The sequence below is a fragment of the Ammospiza nelsoni genome, chromosome 1 (assembly GCF_027579445.1).
Source record: "Ammospiza nelsoni isolate bAmmNel1 chromosome 1, bAmmNel1.pri, whole genome shotgun sequence".
Lineage (NCBI taxonomy): Eukaryota > Metazoa > Chordata > Aves > Passeriformes > Passerellidae > Ammospiza > Ammospiza nelsoni.
In genome coordinates, this window is record NC_080633.1 from 55159355 (window position 1) to 55180013 (window position 20659).

At 39.4% G+C, this 20659-nt stretch overlaps 1 protein-coding gene across 2 annotated transcripts in view; it reads left to right on the forward strand.

Moving 5' to 3' along the window:
• Positions 1-20659, forward strand: part of AMPH (amphiphysin) — a 123267-nt gene that overhangs the window by 71509 nt on the left and 31099 nt on the right. For both annotated transcript variants that reach the window (XM_059483504.1, XM_059483512.1), the window contains exons 4-11: positions 995-1089; positions 6328-6423; positions 7759-7866; positions 8254-8339; positions 9963-10038; positions 10920-11002; positions 15937-16075; positions 17566-17694. In XM_059483504.1, the coding sequence (XP_059339487.1) occupies positions 995-1089; positions 6328-6423; positions 7759-7866; positions 8254-8339; positions 9963-10038; positions 10920-11002; positions 15937-16075; positions 17566-17694 (812 nt within the window). The remainder of the gene's footprint in view (positions 1-994; positions 1090-6327; positions 6424-7758; positions 7867-8253; positions 8340-9962; positions 10039-10919; positions 11003-15936; positions 16076-17565; positions 17695-20659) is intronic.

Sequence of the window (20659 nt, forward strand, 5' to 3'; positions counted from 1 at the left end):
CATGTACTTTCAGCTTTTTTAGTATCTGTTTTCTATCCTGTCCCTTCCATAGCGTACTATTTTCTTTTAAGTGTGCATCCCTGTATTTATTTTACTCTCAGAGTAAAATATTAACAGCATGTGTTTTGGGAGTGCATGATGGAATAGCAACTGACTAGATCAAGTCTGGTTTTCTATACACTCAAGTTTCAAATTAGTTTTCCTTTTCTATTTGTGGATGTTTCTTTGTGCAGAAAATAAAAATATTGATGTTATTCCTAAATTCATTCACTGACCAGTTAAATCTGAATATCATACTTAGAGATATTTTCAAGATAGCGAACAGATTTTGATTAGAAAAAAAGAAGTGTTTTTTTAAGGAAAAAAAGTTAATGGTACGTAGGAAATTGAAGTATTGAGATTTTCCAAGGAAGTTGAAATAAAAGTTGTCATTTTAAAATTACTTATTCTGAACTCTTAGAATGTTAGATGAGATGAGTTTGGTTTCACTGGATTCAGAACTATATTCAGAATCTAATGGAATCATGCTGTATCAAAATGCAAACTCCAGTGCCTTCACTGAGGGTGTTTATTTATTCACTGAGGTCAAACTGATCTCATTGAAGATAGATTTAGGCCCTTTCTCATAATGTCATTGAAGCTATTTTACGTTGAAATCAGTGATAAGCATCAATAGTCCCTATTCTTGTTCCACTGTTGAGCAAGAGCTCCCATAGTGACTGATCAGTTTGGCTTCACACAATCCTCTGCAGGCACCACCCTGTTGCAAACATAAATAGGCACTGGGCTCCACAAACTTCTAAACATACTGGTGACCATACAAGACTCTTCATAAAACCACATCCATTACAGTGCTCTCCCCAAGTTCAGGTATCTCTTTTCTAAATTTGCCAGAGGGAATAGCATAGTGGGTACATGCAGCTGAAAATAAAGATATTTAGCAACTACTTCTTGTAGTTTGCACTTACATATTCCTTGTTTTGCCTAACTGCAGGAATGCAAGATGCCTCAAAGAAGCTTACAGAGTCTCTCCATGAAGTGTATGAGCCAGACTGGTATGGACGTGAAGATGTGAAAATGATTGGAGAGGTAAGATGTATGGAAAGAGGGAAAAAGTATTTTGTATGCAAATGGATTAATCTGAGCTGTTGAGGAGAAGTATGCATCCAAAATTTACCTTAGTCCTTCATGTCATGTTAAATCCTGTTTTCTCAGCACATAAATTATGGATCTTGTGAAATGCTGCTGGCCAGATGCAGCACTTGCAGTGTCTGTTGTATGAACTAGCTGATAAAAGCTCCCACTGAGATAACTCAGTGTGAGCAGCATTGGTCCTGACAGCATTTGACTGACAAGTTTTTACAAAGGTATCTTACATGCAATTTTATAGTCAGGATTCTCAGCTCAAAATAATGTTAAAAAATTATCAAAGATGCTTATTCTTTTGTGCTATGTAACAACTGTTGAGCCAGTGGTACTAAACAGGATATCTTATGGGACACTCACCTCTCTCTGAGAAGAATACGGAATTTAAAGGCAAATTAGGGTTCAGGACATTATTTAATTTTACTTTTTGCCTTCTTCCAGTGATTAGAGAGGAATAGGCTTTTCTAGACACCACAGAAGGAATTTACCTTGAGATGCTCTGAAATGCCTGCTTAAAGAGCCTCAGTTCTGGAGGAAATCTGTCAGCAAATGTGATGGTGGTGACAAGAAAGTGCAAATGGTTGTCAATGAAGCTTTTAATCACCTGACATTCAGTTTGCAAAGCCTCCTTGATAATATAGTTAACAGTAAACCGGAATACAGAGCACTGTACAGATTGCTTTTTTTTCTCTATGGATGTATTCTCCTATATTTCCCTGCTGCAAAGGGTTTTAATTTTAAAAGTACCCAACTTCCAAACTGCCTAATTTAAGATACATACTTTTTTGTTTTATTGATTTAGGGTTTTTATATTGTTTTATGGGCAATATTACAAAATCTCCTGATTTATTTTGGATACAGAATCACAAAGGTAGATTTATGCATCAATTAGAGTGGCAAAAGCTCTAATTGATGCATAAATCTACTTAGCTCTATAAGTTAGAACTTAACCTGACCACTTCTGTAAAGGATAATAAAAAGTGGTTTTATAAACATATTACTATCAAAAGAAGGACCAAGAAAAACTTCAACTCCTTATTGGACATGGTGGGGAATATAGTTACCAAAGAGGAAAAGGCTGAGGTACTTAACGAGTTCTTTGCCTCAATTGCCAACAATAAGACAGGTCATCCACAGGACAGATGGCCTCTAAAGCTAGTAGGTTGTGCCAGGGAGCAGAATAGATCCCCTGTAAGATCCTCACTGATGGGAGCAGTTAGTGACCTGCTGAGCCACTTCGATGCTCACGAGCCTGTGGGACCAGATGGGATCCATCCTGAGTGATGAGGGAGCTGGCAGAAGAGCTCACTAAGCTGCTTTTCATCATTTATCATCAGTCTTGGTTATGTGGGAGGTTCCAGTTGACTGGAAGCTGGCCAATGGAATACCCATCCATAAGGACTGAAAGGAGGATCCAGGAAATGACAGATCTCTCAACCTGACTTCGATGCCTGGCACACTTATGGAACAGATCATCTTGAGTGTGATTACACAGGACCTACAGGCATGGCCTGAGGATCAGACCCAGCCAGATGTGTCACTCTTGCACCGAGAATGACACAGGAACAGGCGAGAGGAGGCAGTATTGTAGAAAGAGTAAAAGAAGGTTTTATTCAAGAGAACTGTGTGGTTTATATAGAGTTATACAATACATTCTATTTGATTGGCTAGTTAACAAAAACACTTTCCTTATACACTGTCCTTGAGAAGAACAGAAAGACTAAGTAGAAAAACACCACTTGCAGGTTGTTTATAATAACAAGTTATCACATCCTTACAACTTCTTGAAAATTCTCACAAGCTGCTGTGAGAAACGCTTGCCGTTTCTCTCTCTCTGTCCCATGGCATCCACACAGATGAATTTAGGAGAGGCAGGTCCTGCCTAACCAACCTGATCTCCTTTTATGACCAGGTGACCCACCTGGTGGATGTGGGAAAGGCTGTGGATGTTGTCTACCTGGACTGAGCAAAGCCTTTGACACTCTCTCCTATGGAATAATCCTGGAAAAGCTCACAGCCCATGGCTTGGACAGGTGCACTCTTCACTAGGTTAAGAACTGGCTGGATGGCTGGGCCAGAGAAGTGGTGGTGAATGGTGCTGTCCCCAGTTGGTGGCCCGTCACCAGCGGTGTCCCCCAGGGATCTGTGCTGGGCCCAGTCCTGTTTAAGATCTTTACTGATGATCTGGATGAGGGGATTGAGCCTACTATTAGCAGATTTGCAGATGACACCAAATTGGATGCCAGTGTCAATATGCTGGACGGTAGGAGAGCTCTGCAGGAGCAGCTTGGATGGGCTGGATCAGTGGTCTGAATCCAACGATATGAGGTTTAACCAGACCAAGTGTCAGATCCTGCACTTTGACCACAACAAACCCCTGCAGCACTACAGGCTGAGGACAGAGAAGCTGGACAGAGGTCAGGCAGAAAGGGACCTTCGGGGTACTGATTGGCAGCAGCCTGAACATGAGCCAGCAGTGTGCCCACATGGCCAAGAAGGCCAATGAGATCCTAGCCTGTACCAGGAATAGTGTGGCCAGCAGGACTGGGGAAGTGATCCCTCTACTCAGCACTGGTGAGGCCCCACCTTGAGTACTGTGTCCAGGTCTGGGCCCTTCAATTTAGAAAGGATGTTGAGATGCTGGAGCATGTCCAGAGAAGGGCAACAAGGCTGCTGAAGGGTCTGGAACAAAAGTCCTATGAGGAGCAGCTGAGGGAGCTTGGGTTGTTTAGCCTGGAGGAAAGGAGGCTCAGGAGGTCTCTACAACTGCCTGAAAGGAGGTTTTAGCCAAGTGGCGGGGTCAGTCTTTTCTCCTAGGAAACCAGCAACAGGACAAGAGGACACAGCCTTAAACTATGTCAGGGGAAGTTTAGGCTGGACATTGGGAAGAATTTTTGCACATGAGTCGTGGCATTGGAATCACCTGCCCAGGGAGGTGGTGGTACCATCTCTGGAGGTGTTTAAGAAAAGACTGAATGTGGCACTTGGTGCCATGTTGTAATTGATAAGGTGGTATTTGGTCATAAGTTAGACTTGATAATCTCAAAGATCTTTTCCAACCTAGTTGATTCTGTGATTCTGTGAGCTCAGCCTAAAGTAAAAAATAATTATGTATCTGTTCAGTTTAGGTTATAAATGATCATTCCAAAAGGGATCCCCTTAAAAGACCTTATTCTGTATGGCAGGAAAGATGATGGCCTAAAGAATCCTTCAGCAATGTTGTTTAAGTCCATTAGCTTTCAGAATCTCCATTATTTTAATTTGTTCAAAATACGTTTCAGTAACATACAAAAATAGGCAGTTGCTTCCTACGATCTAATGCTGTGATGCTTTGTAGACCACTGTGATTAAAGGCTGTGTTAATAAATTAGGGTTTTTTTAAACATGTTTAATAGATTCTAGTAATTCATTAGGGACTCTGTTAGAGTAGGAAATGAATGAACTGAAAGCTGGCATCACACAGCATTAATAATATGCCACATAGTAGGTTATGATAAAACAAACACTTGGGAATAGTTTTCTATTACACAGGACGGCCATGTGTTTCATGGGGTCAGTGGTCGGAGACAGGGACAACACACACTCCAATGTCCATGTGGCAATAGAGAGAGTTTATTATATGAACCCCTCTTTATAAAGGGGGTTTGAAAAACCCTGGTCTGATCTTTGATACCGCCCAGCTCCCAGATCAGGGAGATGTCTACAGTTTAGGATGGAATGTAATTGCTTGAGGCTTCTGTCTGTCAACCCAGGGGCTAGTTTACGGAACCGGCTGGGGTTCTCATTTGTAGCCAAATTAATTGCCCAGTACAAGCCAGCTTGCGGTGTGACATAATGTGACAGTTTTGCAGACTTGTCAGTGAGGATAACAGCCCTGCAGAGCAGTGCTTACATCCATTAACCTTCCCTTTGATGGGAAGGATGTTAAGTGATTTTTGAAATGTGCAAAGAAAGGGGGAATCAGGATGTTTAACATGTGCTAATGATTTATTCAGTGGAGAATCCAGGACCTCAAGCACTATGTCTATATAACAGGATTTGCTTCTAATAAGGAATCTTACCCATTGAGTCCTTGTGACCGTGGTCACAGGGGTTCTTGAATGAGGGAAGAGATGAGAATGTTGACTCCATGATCAGAAGGCTTGATTTATTATTTTATTATATATATATATATAAAACATTATAACTATACTAAAAAGAAATAGGAAAAGGTTTCCTCAGAGGCTAGCTAAGCTAAGAATAGAAAAGAAGAATAACAAAAGGCAGTTCTCTTAGACTCTGTCCGAGATAGCTCTGTCTTGATTGGCCATTAATTATAAACATTCAAGATGGCCCAATCAAAAATCCACCTGTTGCATTCCACAGCAGCAGACAACCATTGTTTGCATTCTTTTTCTGGGGCCTCAGCTTCCCAGAAGGGAAAATCCTAAAGAAAAGATTTTTAGTGAAAAAGATGTCTGCGACAAGTCCTTGTCACATGAGCTGCATTAATATGTTCATGAAAATCAGAAAACTACAGGAGGTTTCTCCTGGTGACTAGCCCAGAGCTCCAAAGGGGACTGGGGAAAAGCACTGTACCTTCAGGGCAGAGAAGGGTGGCAGAGGTGCAGATTTTGTTTATTTTGCCAGCTCATGTTGAGATGTTTCCTGTCTGTAATTCCAGTTCTCCAGCAGCACAAGGTAGAGTTGTTGTCTGCATCAGCCATTCCATCAAATGTACTGTAATGGCACAAAAAGAATGAGATGGAAAGACCTTTCCCTTTATTTTCTCTTCTATTTTTTTGTTGTACTTTCTTTCTCTGTAAGCAAGGTTCATCATCAGGGAACATACTTAGACATAAAAGCTACACCAGGTACAGATTCTGTGTTGCTGACCCTCAGGGACCTGAAACCCCGAGGAGCACCCTGAATCCATAACATCCTTATTTTCACATAGCACTTAGTATTTGAAATAATGAAAACACCAACTAATTATTGTTTAACCTTAACTTGTTGTGAATTGAACTTGCAATATCAAGGTATTCCTTTTCATTCACCTTATGTTTATGCTCTGATTTATTTCCATAAAGAACATTTTAAAACTTCAGAAAGATGAATCTTTGCCAATTACATTTGTATTTCTCCTTAGTTTAGAGTGGCATTAAACTACTAAGTACATTTTTCTCCTTTCTACCTTTTCAGAAATGTGATGAACTTTGGGAAGACTTCCATCAAAAACTGGTGGATGGGTCATTGTTAACGCTGGATACATATCTAGGACAATTTCCTGATATCAAAGTAGAGTAATGATTTTCTGTAAAGGACAAGTTTTAAAGTTCTGTTGAGTTGCAAAATAAATCGAAAATGAGATTACAAGCAAAACAGTGAAAAGGGGTGGGAGGTGAAAGTCCTGCTCTCCTGTAATGTACAAGATACTGTTCTGTAAGTAAATTCCTGACATTAGGCAGGACTGATTTTCCAAGTGAATGAAAATATTTCTCATGCAGTAGTACATGGAAGTAAATTAGCCTTTGTAGAGGCAACTTCTATGCTTTTTTCTGCTCCTGTTTCTTTGGTATGAGATAATTTTAACCAATTTCAATAAGGACACATTAAGCTCTTCAGCTGTTAAAATGCCAGACAAATTACATGGAAAGCAGGCTTTCTGTTATTGGCTAGATGGATGCACCCGTGAGTATCTTTCTTTTATCTAAGCCATGGTTCCTGTATTTTAATTAGTTATAAAAAGATTTTGTAATACACATCACGAGAGAATGTTATACAATTCTAGCCTCTGCCACAAGCCCATCTAGTGTACAGTCCAGAGAAATGACTGATAAATGAAATGTGTGAGGATAAAGAAGCACCATAGGTGAGAGGAGATACTTTTATATTTCAATATGACTATATGGGCATTGCTGGATTTTTTTCTGTGAGGGTTTATAACTGAGCAGGTAACACACAGTCATCCCCTTTGTAGTTTACATCAAGGACTAAAGAAAATATAATCAAAGAATACCAACATTAGTGATATACAGTTCTAAACTCACTTTTAAATCAAGCTGTGATTATGCCCTCTCAGCATGTGGATTACATAGCTTTGTAAAGTCTATATCAAAGTATATCTATATCTATATCTATATCTATATCTATATCTATATCTATATCTATATCTATATCTTGAACTCCAGTATTTTAGGTATGTGTCAGAACAACTATACAGAGAAGTATATATTAGCATTTTTCCAACTCTAGAAAAAACGCATTAATTGCTGAATTTTCACACTATCTATAAGGGGAAAAAATAGTATTACCATGAGTTTAACAGGTTCACTGATTCTAGAGAATGTGAAAAGTCTTATATAACACTGATACCTCAATTCTAAGGCCTGTAAGCCCTATACCCATGAAAACCCTTCCCAAACTAATTCTAAATTGATTCCTTATTTAAAATAATGTGATTCATTTGTCATTTTTACCATTTCCATGTTCTTTCTACATGATGTAATAATTCAGATATTAACAACAAAGAAGGGAGAATAAAAATTTGTCGAAAACTAAATTAACAACATAAGTAAAATGGCTTTTTTAAAACTGCTCCTCATATTTACTTTCATTTCTACCCCTGTACAGACTCGCATTGCAAAACGAAGCAGAAAGCTGGTGGATTACGACAGTGCAAGGCATCATCTAGAAGCCCTGCAGAGCTCAAAAAGAAAAGATGAAGGCAGAATCACCAAGGTAGAACAACCAGAAACATGCTGGCAGAAGACCAGGGGAGATTGGGTGGTATTTTTTTCTGTACAGAGACAGAGCACGAAACTTCTTTTCCTTTTACTCCCTTGGAAATAATGATATCTCTAAGCAAAAATGTGTATTGAGTACTTTGGTTCATGTGATACTCAGACTCACCTCTTTCACTAAGGAGTCCTGTTTTGGACCTAACTTCCTCTCTTGATGAGACTGAGGGGACAGCAAATCCTGTATTGGCCTTGATGGTCTAAGAATGAGTAACATCTTTTGTTAATAAAAATTATAAAAGACCCCCCCAAGAAAACAACACAAAAATAATTTTAGTTTTGCTATGTCATAGTGATTGTAGAAGTCATCTGTTTCATTTTGGTTTAGGCAGAAGAAGAATTTCAAAAAGCACAGAAAGTGTTTGAAGAGTTTAACACTGACTTGCAAGAAGAGTTGCCATCTCTGTGGTCACGGTAAGCCTAGAGAGATACTGCATGCAAGGCTTCAAATGGGGAGTAAGGAAAGGGAATCAGGGGATTTTTATGAGCTGACAGAAAATGGATTGCTGGATTGTTGAAGATTCCATCCATTACCTTTCTGAATAATAAAAGGGAAAATGTATGCAAGTGCTTCAGAAATATATGTAATGTAAGTGTATTTATGCTTATTTTTTTCAATGTATGTTGGCACTTAAGATTCATTAGCATGTCTTCCTTCTGAGATGCAAAATATTTCAATTTAGTGGGTAAATAATTATGCTAGAGCACAGAGTAGTCTGTGGTGATTTGGGTCTACTTATAGGTCATTTTTTATTATAACTACACCAGAAGACACATTTTATAGTTCTGCACTGATGTTAAATAGTTGTGATGTTAAATGATTTGATGGCATAGGTCATTCAGTCAAGATGTTTAATTATTAATTGTTTATACAGAAAATGCAGACTATATGAATGGGAGAACAAAAGCAGTAGAAAAATAAGCATATCATTAGAGTGTTATGTTCTTTAACAGCTGACAATCTGGAGTGAAAATGTGAAGTATCCTTTGTCTTCTCAGCCTTCTAAATTAAATCCTGTTAATTTCAGACCAACAGAGGATTTCCCTGCTGTGTTTCTCCCTATTTCAGTGTAAACTTTCTTAGCATTTAGGGATATTTGTTTTATGGGCCTCCTAACAGTAAAACTGCATATGAATGACTTAGAGTGAGGGCCCTTTTACTTCAGTAAATTTTGTGTAAAGAAGCAGTAGCTAGTCTCAGGGAAAGGTAGAATTTAATTTGAGCAATATGCATAATTAGTAAGCAATTGCTTTCAAGTCCTTTATTTTAGTTATTAAAATTCTTCAGGAAGAAATTATCTATTGAGTTGACATTTTTCAGGCTTATACTTATTCCAAAGACAATTTTTGTTTATCAGAGTTGGGAGAAATTATACATGGAAGTTTTAAGTAGGAAAAAGAGTAAAACAAAACATAAGAAAACAGCTTCTACTTTTGAAATGGAGAAGTATGTAATAATTCAGCCCAAGTAAGCAGATACTTGACAACATGCACAGAAATGTCTAGTCTATATTAAATTCTTTTCTTTTATATACATGTGCATGTGTTTCTGAGCTGAGCTTGGGACACCCATCTCTGGGCTGTACTGGGCTGTACTGAGCTGACCCAAGATGCAACTGCATCACCTTGATGCTGTGATAAGATTTGGGCACAGGGGCTCACAGGGCTGGAATGGTACCTTTCTCCTTTCAAGAAATGGTTGTGTGCTGTCTGGCGGGAGATGGAAGCCCAGAGCATCTTGCCTTTACTGTGCTTGTGCTGTAGTTGAGACCATGCTTTTCCACTCTTCTTAAAAAAAAACTGAAGACATCTGATGTGAACTGGTTGACTGGATGGTGTGAAAGACATATCTTAGCACTAATGGAAATAATCATTACAAATTAGTCTGAAATTTTGACATTTCATCATTTGTTTTGCTGAGGGTAATACTCAAGAATGTTGTTTGTAGTCCAGAAAACAGTTAATTAATCTGCCTTTGTGCCCCTCCCACACATTCCTTTTATTCTCTTTTTCCTTTCTTTGTGCCATCCTTCGTAGACGAATTGGCTTCTATGTGAACACCTTCAAAAATGTGTCCAGCCTTGAAGCCAAGTTTCACAAGGAAATAGCTTTAGTGAGTAAAACTGACTATCTCATGTATAATGGATTATGATATGCATGACAGCTGAAAAATACCTTATAGTAAAAATCCAGCAGAGGCACACAGGAGAATTTGCCATAGATCCAGATTTGTACTCTAATCATAATATTCATTTCTACTTGCCATATTTGTTCTCTCCTTAAGGAAGGAGCAGCCCCTACAATTTTGGACTGCAGTGCATTATCAGTTGTAGCACTAAATTCCCTTTCTATTTTGATAATTTACTGTTGCCTTCAGTATTTTTGCTGTGTCCAATTGCTAAGTACCTCTTTGATTTAATCAGCAGGAAAAAAACATGTCAAATATTCCCTTCAAGTCTGCTTTATGCATTGTCAGCAATGCAGTATTTTATCAGTGACTGTCAGGCAAATCAAGCAGTTTCATTGAGGATCTTGTGAATGTACCTGGCTAAATAGTAACATATTATCTATAGCAACCTTCAAATTGGAACCAAAATTTTTTTGAAAACTCACTTTACTGAAGCTCTGTGAAAATTTGGATTAGATTTTTGAGGGGAAAACACAGATCTTCTTGGCTGCCCATGTTGCTTTAAACTTCAGATGACCTCCTTCATCAGAGCTCACATAGCAGTCAGCTATACTTATGAACCTGTTCTCTAAAAAACAGCTCATGTTTTTTAAGAACTGCTATTATCTTTGATTCTGTGGATTTTGATGGGTTTCTGTTTAGGCTTTTGCTATGCATGGCACTCAGAATTTTTGGAAGGTTTTATACTGTAACATAAAGTTATCAAGTTATCATGTATCAAACCATATTTATAATTTCCATCATGTCTTTTTAAATCATGGTTATAGTTGTTCACATAAACTCAGGCAACTGTTTTGTTTTCACAGTTATGTCACAAACTATATGAAGTGATGACAAAGCTGGGGGATCAGCATGCAGACAAGGCCTTCACCATTCAAGGGGCACCAAGGTGAATTTATTGCCTTTCTAATGAATTGCATTGCTGTAGACTTTGTGGGTTTCAGCATAGGCAGTAACCACCTACACCATGTGTAACACCTACACATGGTCACAGGCATTATTTGTTCAGGATGGTAGATGAACGTATCTGGGATGAAGTTCTTCTCAACAGGAGTAAATATGTAAAACTTCCTTCTTCACTGACTATTTTTCTAGAAAGTCCTTTCAAAAACAAACAAGAATGAAGGCTGTTTCAATGTAGCCAAGTTCATTGTAGAGTGTTACATCAATTTGCACCAACTAAGTGTATAGCTCATTTATTCTTAGCTGCTCAGAATGTCAGAAAATCAGCTATGTTGCTAACTCTCATAACTTGTTTAAAGCCTTGAAATACTGAGATATATTTTTAGCTCCTATTATTAGGTGAGAATCCCAAACTTTGAACATAAGCTTTTATCTCATCTACTTATGAGGAAAAGTAAAGATCTGAGGGTACATCATAAAAGGAAAAAAAAAAAAAACCTGAAATAAAGAGAATGTCACAAAATACCATCTTTTTAGACTTTCAAGAAAAATCTTGTTTTAAAGCACAAAACCAAAAGGAGTTTAAAATCAGATGGTGCTTTCTAAAGGTCAGTGGATGCCACTACAGTATTTCTTGTACTGGCAACAGAAATGTACTTTCTGTACTTACAACAAATGTAGCCTTTCTGCCATAATTTTATTTCTAATACTGATGTGCAAAAAATGTTGAAATGTAAAACAGTGAGACTTATAAAGACACAATGATATTTAGAGTTAATATATAAAGCCTGAATTTCCATTTAATCCCAGCTAGTCAGATGCAATCCAAACAATAATTTACAGCTTTTCACATCCCACTCTAAGGGAAACCATAGGGGATTTTTTAAATGGATTTCTTGGAGAAAATGAAACACAAACGAGGCAAATGTTATATCTGAGAACTATTTAATGATTAAGAAGGATATGTGTCCCTACTGGAGAGGGATAGAAAGTTAAGCAGAGAAGGGAAAGGAAAGACGGAGAGGGAGGAAGGAGGCCCGCGCCAGAGCGCTACCGCCATGGCCGCGGCCTCCACCGGCGGCATGCACCGGCAGGTGGCGCCCGCGCTCCCCGCCGGGGGAGGCTGCCCAGCTCTCGCGAGAGCGCGGCTGCCATGGCCGCAGCCGGGATGCGATGGCCGCAGTCGAGGGGCGGCAGGACGCGGGGAGCGAGCCACGGGGCGGAGCGGCGGGCAGGCTGCGGCGGGGAGCCCGCGAAGCTTAGAAGAGTAGACGGAACAGAGGAAGACACGGCGAAGAGTCAGGGAAGAAGCAGGCAGCAGGGGCCGACCGAGGCAAACCTCTAGACGAGGCACTCGGCTCAGGAACAGGCAGCGGGGGGTGGTTGGACCGCCGTTCAATGCTTTTATGTGCTCAGGCGCCTCCCACAGGCCGCTCCTTGTGGGACCACCATTGGCCAGTGAGGGAAATTGCGCCGGGCAGCGGGGATTTCTCCCTGCAGAGGGAGGCTCTGGCAAAGCAGCGGGGGAAGGTTTGGATGCCCTGATTGAATGTCAGGCGAAGTCCCCGTTCTTTAAAGAGGTTGCCTGCTTAGGGACTGTAATGTCAGCGGTCTCCACCCCTCCTGTGTGCTAGGCACTGTGAAAAACGTCAATCACTTGTTTTTAAAATTTTAAAAGTTTAATAGCAATAAAATGGTTATAAAAATAGTAATACAATTAGAGTAATAACAATTTGGACAAATTGAATCAAGACAATATGAGACAATAAAAACAAAGAGTTACGGACGTCCGGGTACCTCTTTCTGGGCAGCAGGAGCCCGAAAAAGGACCCCCGTTAACAAAGGATTAACCCTTAAGAACAATAGCCCGTTGCATATTCATACACCTCATACATTATGCGTAAATTCCATTCAAACACAGGATTCCGTCTGGTCTTCATCAACTTCTCCCCTCTAATCCTAATAGCGCCTTCGAGGCGGGAAGAAGTTTGTTTCTTCCGATAAGAAGGCCATAAATTCTTTTTCTCTGAAAGAACTAGGTGTCTTGTGGCTGCTATCTCGCTGCAAGTCCATTCTTTTAAACAAAACATCCTACATAGCATAGTTTCTATTTTAACAATTTTTATAACCTAAAACTATATTTAACACAGTACTTAAGAAAATTAATGCAGCATTGCTCTCTAACACAACACATATTATACTCATTTTAATATTTGCGAAAAGCCAATCATAAAATACATGCATTTTTCACAGGCACCTTCTGCACATCTTAGTGCTCAGCCCATGTAGAAATTTTCCACCCAGTGTCAGAAAATCGGTTTATAACACAAAAGCCAGATAATGTTTGTGGGATCTCAGCACCTCAGGATGGAGGTGCAGAGAGGCCGAGACCGCCCTTGGGGGGCTCGGGAATCCTGGAATGTTGCCAGAAGTGTCTGGTGGCAGGATTTTGATCCTACACAGGAGATGAGACCTGTATGAGGACTGGGAGGAATTCACTGGGTGAATGGTGAAGGGATAAGTTAATTAAAGTGTAAAACACAGGGTTTAGGATTTTGGTACAGGGGGGTCTAAAGAAGTAAGATGGAGGAATTGGGGCGTGTCCTGTTCTTCTTCTTCTTGGCCTCCATCTTCTGTGGTGGTGGTGGCACTTTGGGATTGGTTATTACTAAAAGTGCACCGGTTAATAAGGGTAGAAGGTATTGGAGTAAAATGATAAATATTGTATACGTAACTTCGAGTATAAAGATAAGTGACCGCCCCGGGGGCTCGCAGTGTGCCCATGGCTGGCTTGCTGTGCAGACCTCTGTCGGGCTGAAAGAAAATCTTTTAGATAAACAATTAATAAACACCAAGACCGAGACAAGATCAGGAGTCTCTCCTCGTCCTTTGAAGCGTCGGCTCTCCAAGGCCATCCCTGGGAATTCCCTGAGAATTGCAGAGCACCTAAAACAGCAGCAGAAAACCTAACAAGCCTAAACAGCCGAGAAACCCAACAAGCGGCCTCCCGGAGCTATCTCCGGTAATAAATCAGCCGGACATAAATCAGCAGCGAAAAGAAGAACGCCGGAAAATTTACAAATGTTGAGGCATAAATAAAAATTAAATTGGTTCCTGACATAGTTGCTGCTAATTTGCCCTCGAGATGGAGGTAGATTAGCAACAATTAAGACTAACCAAGCAACATAATATCTGCCTCAAAAATATGGAAGATATTCCTCCATTTGTTTTAATCTCACTTTGGAAGAACAAAGAATGAAATCTGAAGCTTCTGACATAATGCAAAATTCAGAACTACTTTATAAGCACATCACTAGAATTAGTATTTTAGATTATTTCAGTGATAATCCATGCTCGTATGTTACATGTTGCCTTCGGCACTGTTAACTTTGGCCCATTTAGGATGGACTCACAGTCTGGACTATGTTACCATAAAGGATTTGTAAAGCACTTTTATGCAATGTAAAATAATGTAGTGTTGGAAGATTTCAAGCACATTGTGTAACCAGCAGGTATTTTATCCGCCTCTGTCTTTTAGACCATGTCCAATATGCACATGCTTGTTTCCACTGAATTATTCCTTCCATCACTGGGAGCAAAAGAATTATGCAACAAAATTATTTTTGCTGGAAATTGCTAGATGTCATTTAATGTAGTGTTAACTTACTTTAAAAAAGCTTTCTAAAAGTCCATTTTTTCAGTTACTTTCAGTTACTTCAGTTACTATGTTACACATATCCTTTTGCTGTCCTGTTTGCAGAGCCTTGTGTGAAAATCTGGATAGATTTTGACTTTCCTTATTAGTGATGATACTCTAAAAGATTCTGAAGTGGGTCTTCATGAGATAAAATAACTTTCCATTTTAGGTGCATGAGAAGTTGATACTAGACAAGTACAATATCTAATCTTTCCTTTAAAGAACTGCATAAAAAGAAACATCTTAAGAACTTGTGTGCTACTCAGTACTCTGTCCTGAAGGCAAAGATTGCACCCTGGAACGTAAATTTCTTAATGACTGCTTATTTTTTCTCTTTTAATATTCCCACAGAAAGAGGTGGTGAGTGTGAGCTGAGTTTGTCCTTCCAAAGAACGGTTTTTCTTGTGTTAGCATTAGGATCATGTTTATGCTGTGGTCTCGATCGGGTAGTGCTTCTGCTCTCCCTGCGTACGTGTACGAGTCGCTTCTGCTGAGTACTGTGGTTGTTGAGTACTGTAATTCATAGCCTCCCTCACTGTAAGCTTTAAGCATATCTAGGTAGCTGAATATGTTCTCAGTGTTTGCACCAGGTCCTTTCATGGGAAGTGCAGATGCTTTCTATTACTTCATTAGATCTTTTCTTAGTATCAGCAGAGCTCTGTTGAAGTCACTAGACTGCAGCTTGTTTTTAATTGTTGTGATTTGTCCTTCTAAGTAGTGATATCTTTATAATAATCTTGACTGTGTTCTGTTTTATTGAAACCTTTCTGAAGTTGCTGAGCTTTTAAAATTATTTGCAGTATTCATTATGCCTTCCTGTGGGTTTTTTATCTTCAGAGTGTTGTGTTCTGTGAAATGAAGACAGTAAATCCATTTCACATTTTATAATAGTTATAAATTTATAAGTGAAGTGGTATTTCAAGTACAGAATCTGAAAAAATGCAGGTACTCATTTTCTTCAAGTTAGAATGACCAGGCAAACAGATGTTCCAAAAATCATGATCATTCAAATTTAAAACTTCTTTTGACACTGAATCTTAATTGTCTTTAATTGCAATTTTAGTTTTAGTCACTATATAGTGGCTTCATTCATCTCCAGTGTGTACTGTCTTTTGTGGTCCCTGACATTACATCAGGGATGCAGTTCAACTGTTGCATCCGATTTTGAAGGCTATAAGTCAACAGGATACATATGTCCTTGCCATTCCTTTGCTTTTGTCTAGTGATTCAGGTCCACTGCGCTTTGCAAAAACACCGTCCCCACCAGAGGAGGTCTCTCCCCTGCCCAGCCCCACTGCTGGTCCCAATCATATGCTGGCACCAGCGTCTCCAGCACCAGCTCGACCTAAGTCACCTACACAGGTAAGGAGATACCTGGCACAGGGACCCGACCTATTGTGCAGTGAGAGATGGCTGAGATGGTGGATGTGGTGGATTTTTCATCAAGGCTGTGCCTGGGTAGTGGCAGGGAGGCTACTGGTTCTGTTGCAGTCTGTTCTGTTCATCAGCTGTTCATGTCTGTGTCAGAACATGAATAGAGAATGGTTTTTTATATTAGGGGAATGAAGAAAATGTTAGGTGACTGGTGAATTCGTGGGACTTGCAGTGACAAAGCAAAACACTTCTTAAAAAGTTGCATTGTCGCTAAGGACCTATATACCAGCAATGACAGTTTGAAAATCCTATTTCTAAAACCCCCTTGTGAATTTTTGTACATTATATATTTCTGCTCTTCATTCATCTTCAAATTTATGTTTACCTGGGGAAAAATTAGCCAATGAGTACCGCTGATCTGGCCAATCTCTAAAACAATGAAAAATAAAGCTTGTTGAAGTATTGCTCTGCTAATTACTGATTGTTAAAGTCTTATTGGTTGTTTTAAACACTGATTGGGAAGTTTGACACTGTTGTAATCAATGGAGTAAGTTCTATTCTCACTAGTATTGGTAAAATAAGAATTGGTTTCATTCATCGGTTCCATCTGTAGCATGAGTTGTATATGATACTTCAAAGACACATGTTGATGTTCTGGATGATTTTGGAATTGGGATAGCTTCTGTGCTGATTGCTGTTTCTATGCTGTCTGCACATCAGAAGAAAACTAATTTTGTATCTAATGAGCATGTTTATTTTCTCTGGTCTCCCAAAATGTGACAACTTACTGCCTGAGTATTCACCTGGTAGGACTCAGCCTTGCTGGTGCCAATGGTGTTATATCCCTATACCACCTGAGGATTTTTTTTTTTTTTTGTGGATTTATTTTCTTGGGGTTTTGATAGATTTAAAAATTATCCAATACTATTTTGTATTATTCCAAGCAATTAGTTTGTCATAGGTATGTGAATCTCTGGAGAGCAGGAGGAATGTAGTGAACTAGGCACCTTTGAAGTGCCATAGGTCCCAGAGATGATATGGCCCTAGCATTAAGTACACTCTGAGGCTAGCAACAGGTGGGCAGTGACAAAGTCCCAAAGCTAAACACAGATGAACTCAAGAAGCCAAAAAGCTGCAGAGGCATTGTTCCAGCTATGGGCCACATAGAAGAGCTAGTGTCTTGCACTGGGTGCCTGTTGCAACAGAAAAAACCAACCAGGACTTGCTTTTGTATCAAATCTGAAACCTTGAGTTTTAATGACTTTGAAGCATAGGGTTGTTTTGCTCTTCCCATAATGTTTATTTCCAAGTACTTGGTGGTGAACAGCTAAACAGTTCCATTCCATACATGGCTTATTCCCATGGCTTATTTAGGGTGAAGCAACCAAAGTAAAAACCTAAGACAATTTGTTTAGGTCTAGTTTAAAGATTTTCTTTTATGCCTGAACTAGTTTGTGACATTTTTGCTGTCTGCCTAGCTGAGGAAAGGTCCGCCAGTCCCACCACTGCCTAAGCTCACACCCACAAAGGAGTTGCAACAGGAGAACATCATTAACTTATTTGACGACAACTTTGTCCCAGAAATCAATGTGACAACCCCATCACAGGTAAGCCTCAGTGAATTGTGTAGCAGTCCAGCCATGTAATCACCCTAAGTTCTCCAAGACTTCAGCCCTGGGGGCTGATCTTCATGGGGGGAGGAGGAGGAGGGCGAAGGTACAAGGCAGAGGCACAATTACCACTTTCTGTTATCATGAAAGAGTTACACATATGATGTTTTGCCTTTGAATAGGCCACACATAATCACTCAAAAGGGCTGACACTGCTAACATATTGAAAAAAAGAGCAGTTTCTGAGAGGTCTGACTGAAAATACTGTGATACAGTCATGTTTGAGATTTAAAGGCATCCAGGTTGTGTTACTAGCTGAGAGTTGATCTAAGATGCTTTTTTTTAATGCTAAGCATCTCAAGTGAAACTTCAGAGATCCTTCATTACTTCTGTTTCCTTCATCAAAATCTCTTCTGTTTCCTTCATTTAAGAGTATTCTGTCTTTCTGTTGAGTGATTTTTAAAAAATGAAACTCGACTGATTTTTATAGGTATAAAAACCAGCTAGATGTTTCATTCACTTGGCTTTGCTCATAGAAACAGTAGCTGTGCAGTAGAGAAGGGTTCAAAATTCATTTTATCTTATAATGATATTTCTAAGTTACATATAATAAACAGAAAAGCCAGAATTGTGCAAAATAAGTCCATAAAATTTGTAATCAGCTATTCAGCTTTTACATAATTAAAATTATTATGTTTTTTTGCAATAATGGACCCTTTCTTTCATTGTAACTGTGACTCTGAAATCCGAGCCTGCATCTGATAGATTGGATAGTATGTAGATCTGAAGCTTATGCAGAATGTAGGAATGTCTGTTTTCATTTGAATTATTGGTTTCTTCTAACTCATTTGACAACACAGGAGAACAAAGGCAGAGCAATGAAAAATGCATTTTATACAATTAGAACATGCGATGCTTTGTTTTCTTGTGGTAGGGAGAAACAGGCATTGCTGTGTGTAGAGATCTATTTGGAAAGGACTTCTTTTCCTTCAAGTTAAAATAAACAATTAAAGAATTAAAGGCTACTCCCAGAATGTAGCTGCTGGTAGGCACTCTTTCTGAAGGGAGATGTCAGGCATCAATGTACCTTGCCTTCATAGGAATTAATTACTGTAGGAGCATGAACCTTGAAATCAGTGGTAAGAGTTGGTGTAACCTGTGCTAGATATTGACCCCTTGCATTAAATACTGTATCTAACTAACATGTGTACGTCAGGCCATCCAAGGAAGCAGAAATGAAACTGGTTTGCTTTTCCATTAAGAGATGACACCAGAACAAGGCTTTAAATTAGTGTAAGTCACATTTCCAGAATCCTTATAGCCTTTCTGTGAGAGATTGGCATAGAAATGGAATGGCATAATTAAAGTGGGCGTGCTTCTGAGAACTGAAATATTTTCCTTGTCTCTCAAGGAAAATGGATCTCCCTTTAGTGAGTGACTTATGTCCTTCCCTCCTCCACAGTCAATGACCAGGAAGTATCCTAAGCTATTCCCTGACCACCTTCTCATCAATCATTTGCACTTCTGCCTCCACAAAACCCACCTGCATCACTAAAGCATCTTTGCTATATTTAAGATCTCTGAGTATGTACAGGCATACTCAAATAATGTGATGTATAGATTTTGTATCCTTGTGTATGTGAACCAGTTAAGGAAAATATAAAGCATGAATTCCACAGGAAATATGGGCTTACTCCTCTTATGTTTAGGGCTCCTCCCAAACTCTCTAAGCCCTTGTTGAGCAGTATGGAGAAAGCTATTTGGCCTGCAGAGCCTGCCAGTGGTACTTCCCAAGGGACCACCACTGCTCCTGCAGACACTGGTCCTGCAGAGGCACAAAACCAAGAGACAGATGAGAAGAGCTTTGCTGCTTTAGTACAGTGTTTGGGAGAGGATTACAAATAGGCCAAATTTTTGTTTCTTGAAAAACAAATATCCTGTAATTGTTGTTGTTCCTCCTTCTTTACTAAGCAGTACTGATGCATTCACTGCATTAGTGCAAGATGGTGAAAGGCAGCTCTGCTTGGTGATGTTGAATATTTGTGCACTGATTCAACAGTTATTCACATTATTCATTGTCAAAAATGGACTTAATTACTGCCTAGTAAAAGAAGGAGGTGAGAAGATGAAATATCTGTTTGACCAGATGAAAGGATGATTCAGAAATGTGTGTTCCTTGCTTTATGTCTCCTTTTCTTCATATCACATTCCTCCCTACTGTCCAGTTACTAATTTGGACATTGTAGGCCTTTATATGCTCCCTACAGATACATATTGTGTCTGAGTGTACCTGACAGCTCTAAAGTGAATGGTCCATGACTGCTAAAGCTATTTTAAGGCTTGTACAGAGAGAGGGTAACGTTTCTTGTAGTCCTTGAAGGTTTCTTTGCCTTCTTCACACCTTGTATATACCTCTGAGAGGTACAGCCTTGCTTCTGCCACAGCTGCCTCTTTCAAATGTTTAATTTATTCATGCTTCATCATGCTGTTGTGGAATAAATACAGTATATTTGGCAGTCATAGCTTTGTCCCTTATCGAGGGATTTCCTGAGGTTCCTGTTTCTCCTGCATCTCCGAGTAATGCAGTATCTTAGGTACTCTGTATGTTTATTTGGGGCTTTGTCATTAAAGTCAAGATGAGCATTCTCTTCATTTTGGTCTGAGGGGCATGGGTAACTTGGCAATCAGTGATCAATACCCTGTGACTTCCAATACCTTATCTGGTCTGTGGCCTAAGGAAGACTCCTGTTAATTTGATTCAGTCCTGAAAGGTAGCAATTTCATTCTCAAACCTCAGTGAAAGGAGATATCTTTTATGTCTCCATCCAATTCTGATTATATGCCAGCACATGCTGTTGTTTCATCAAGTTGTATGACCATATGAGTATTAGTGCCTCAAGAGCATATGTGACAAAATCTAAATACACTCGATGGAAGGCATGAGAGAATAAATGTAATGTTG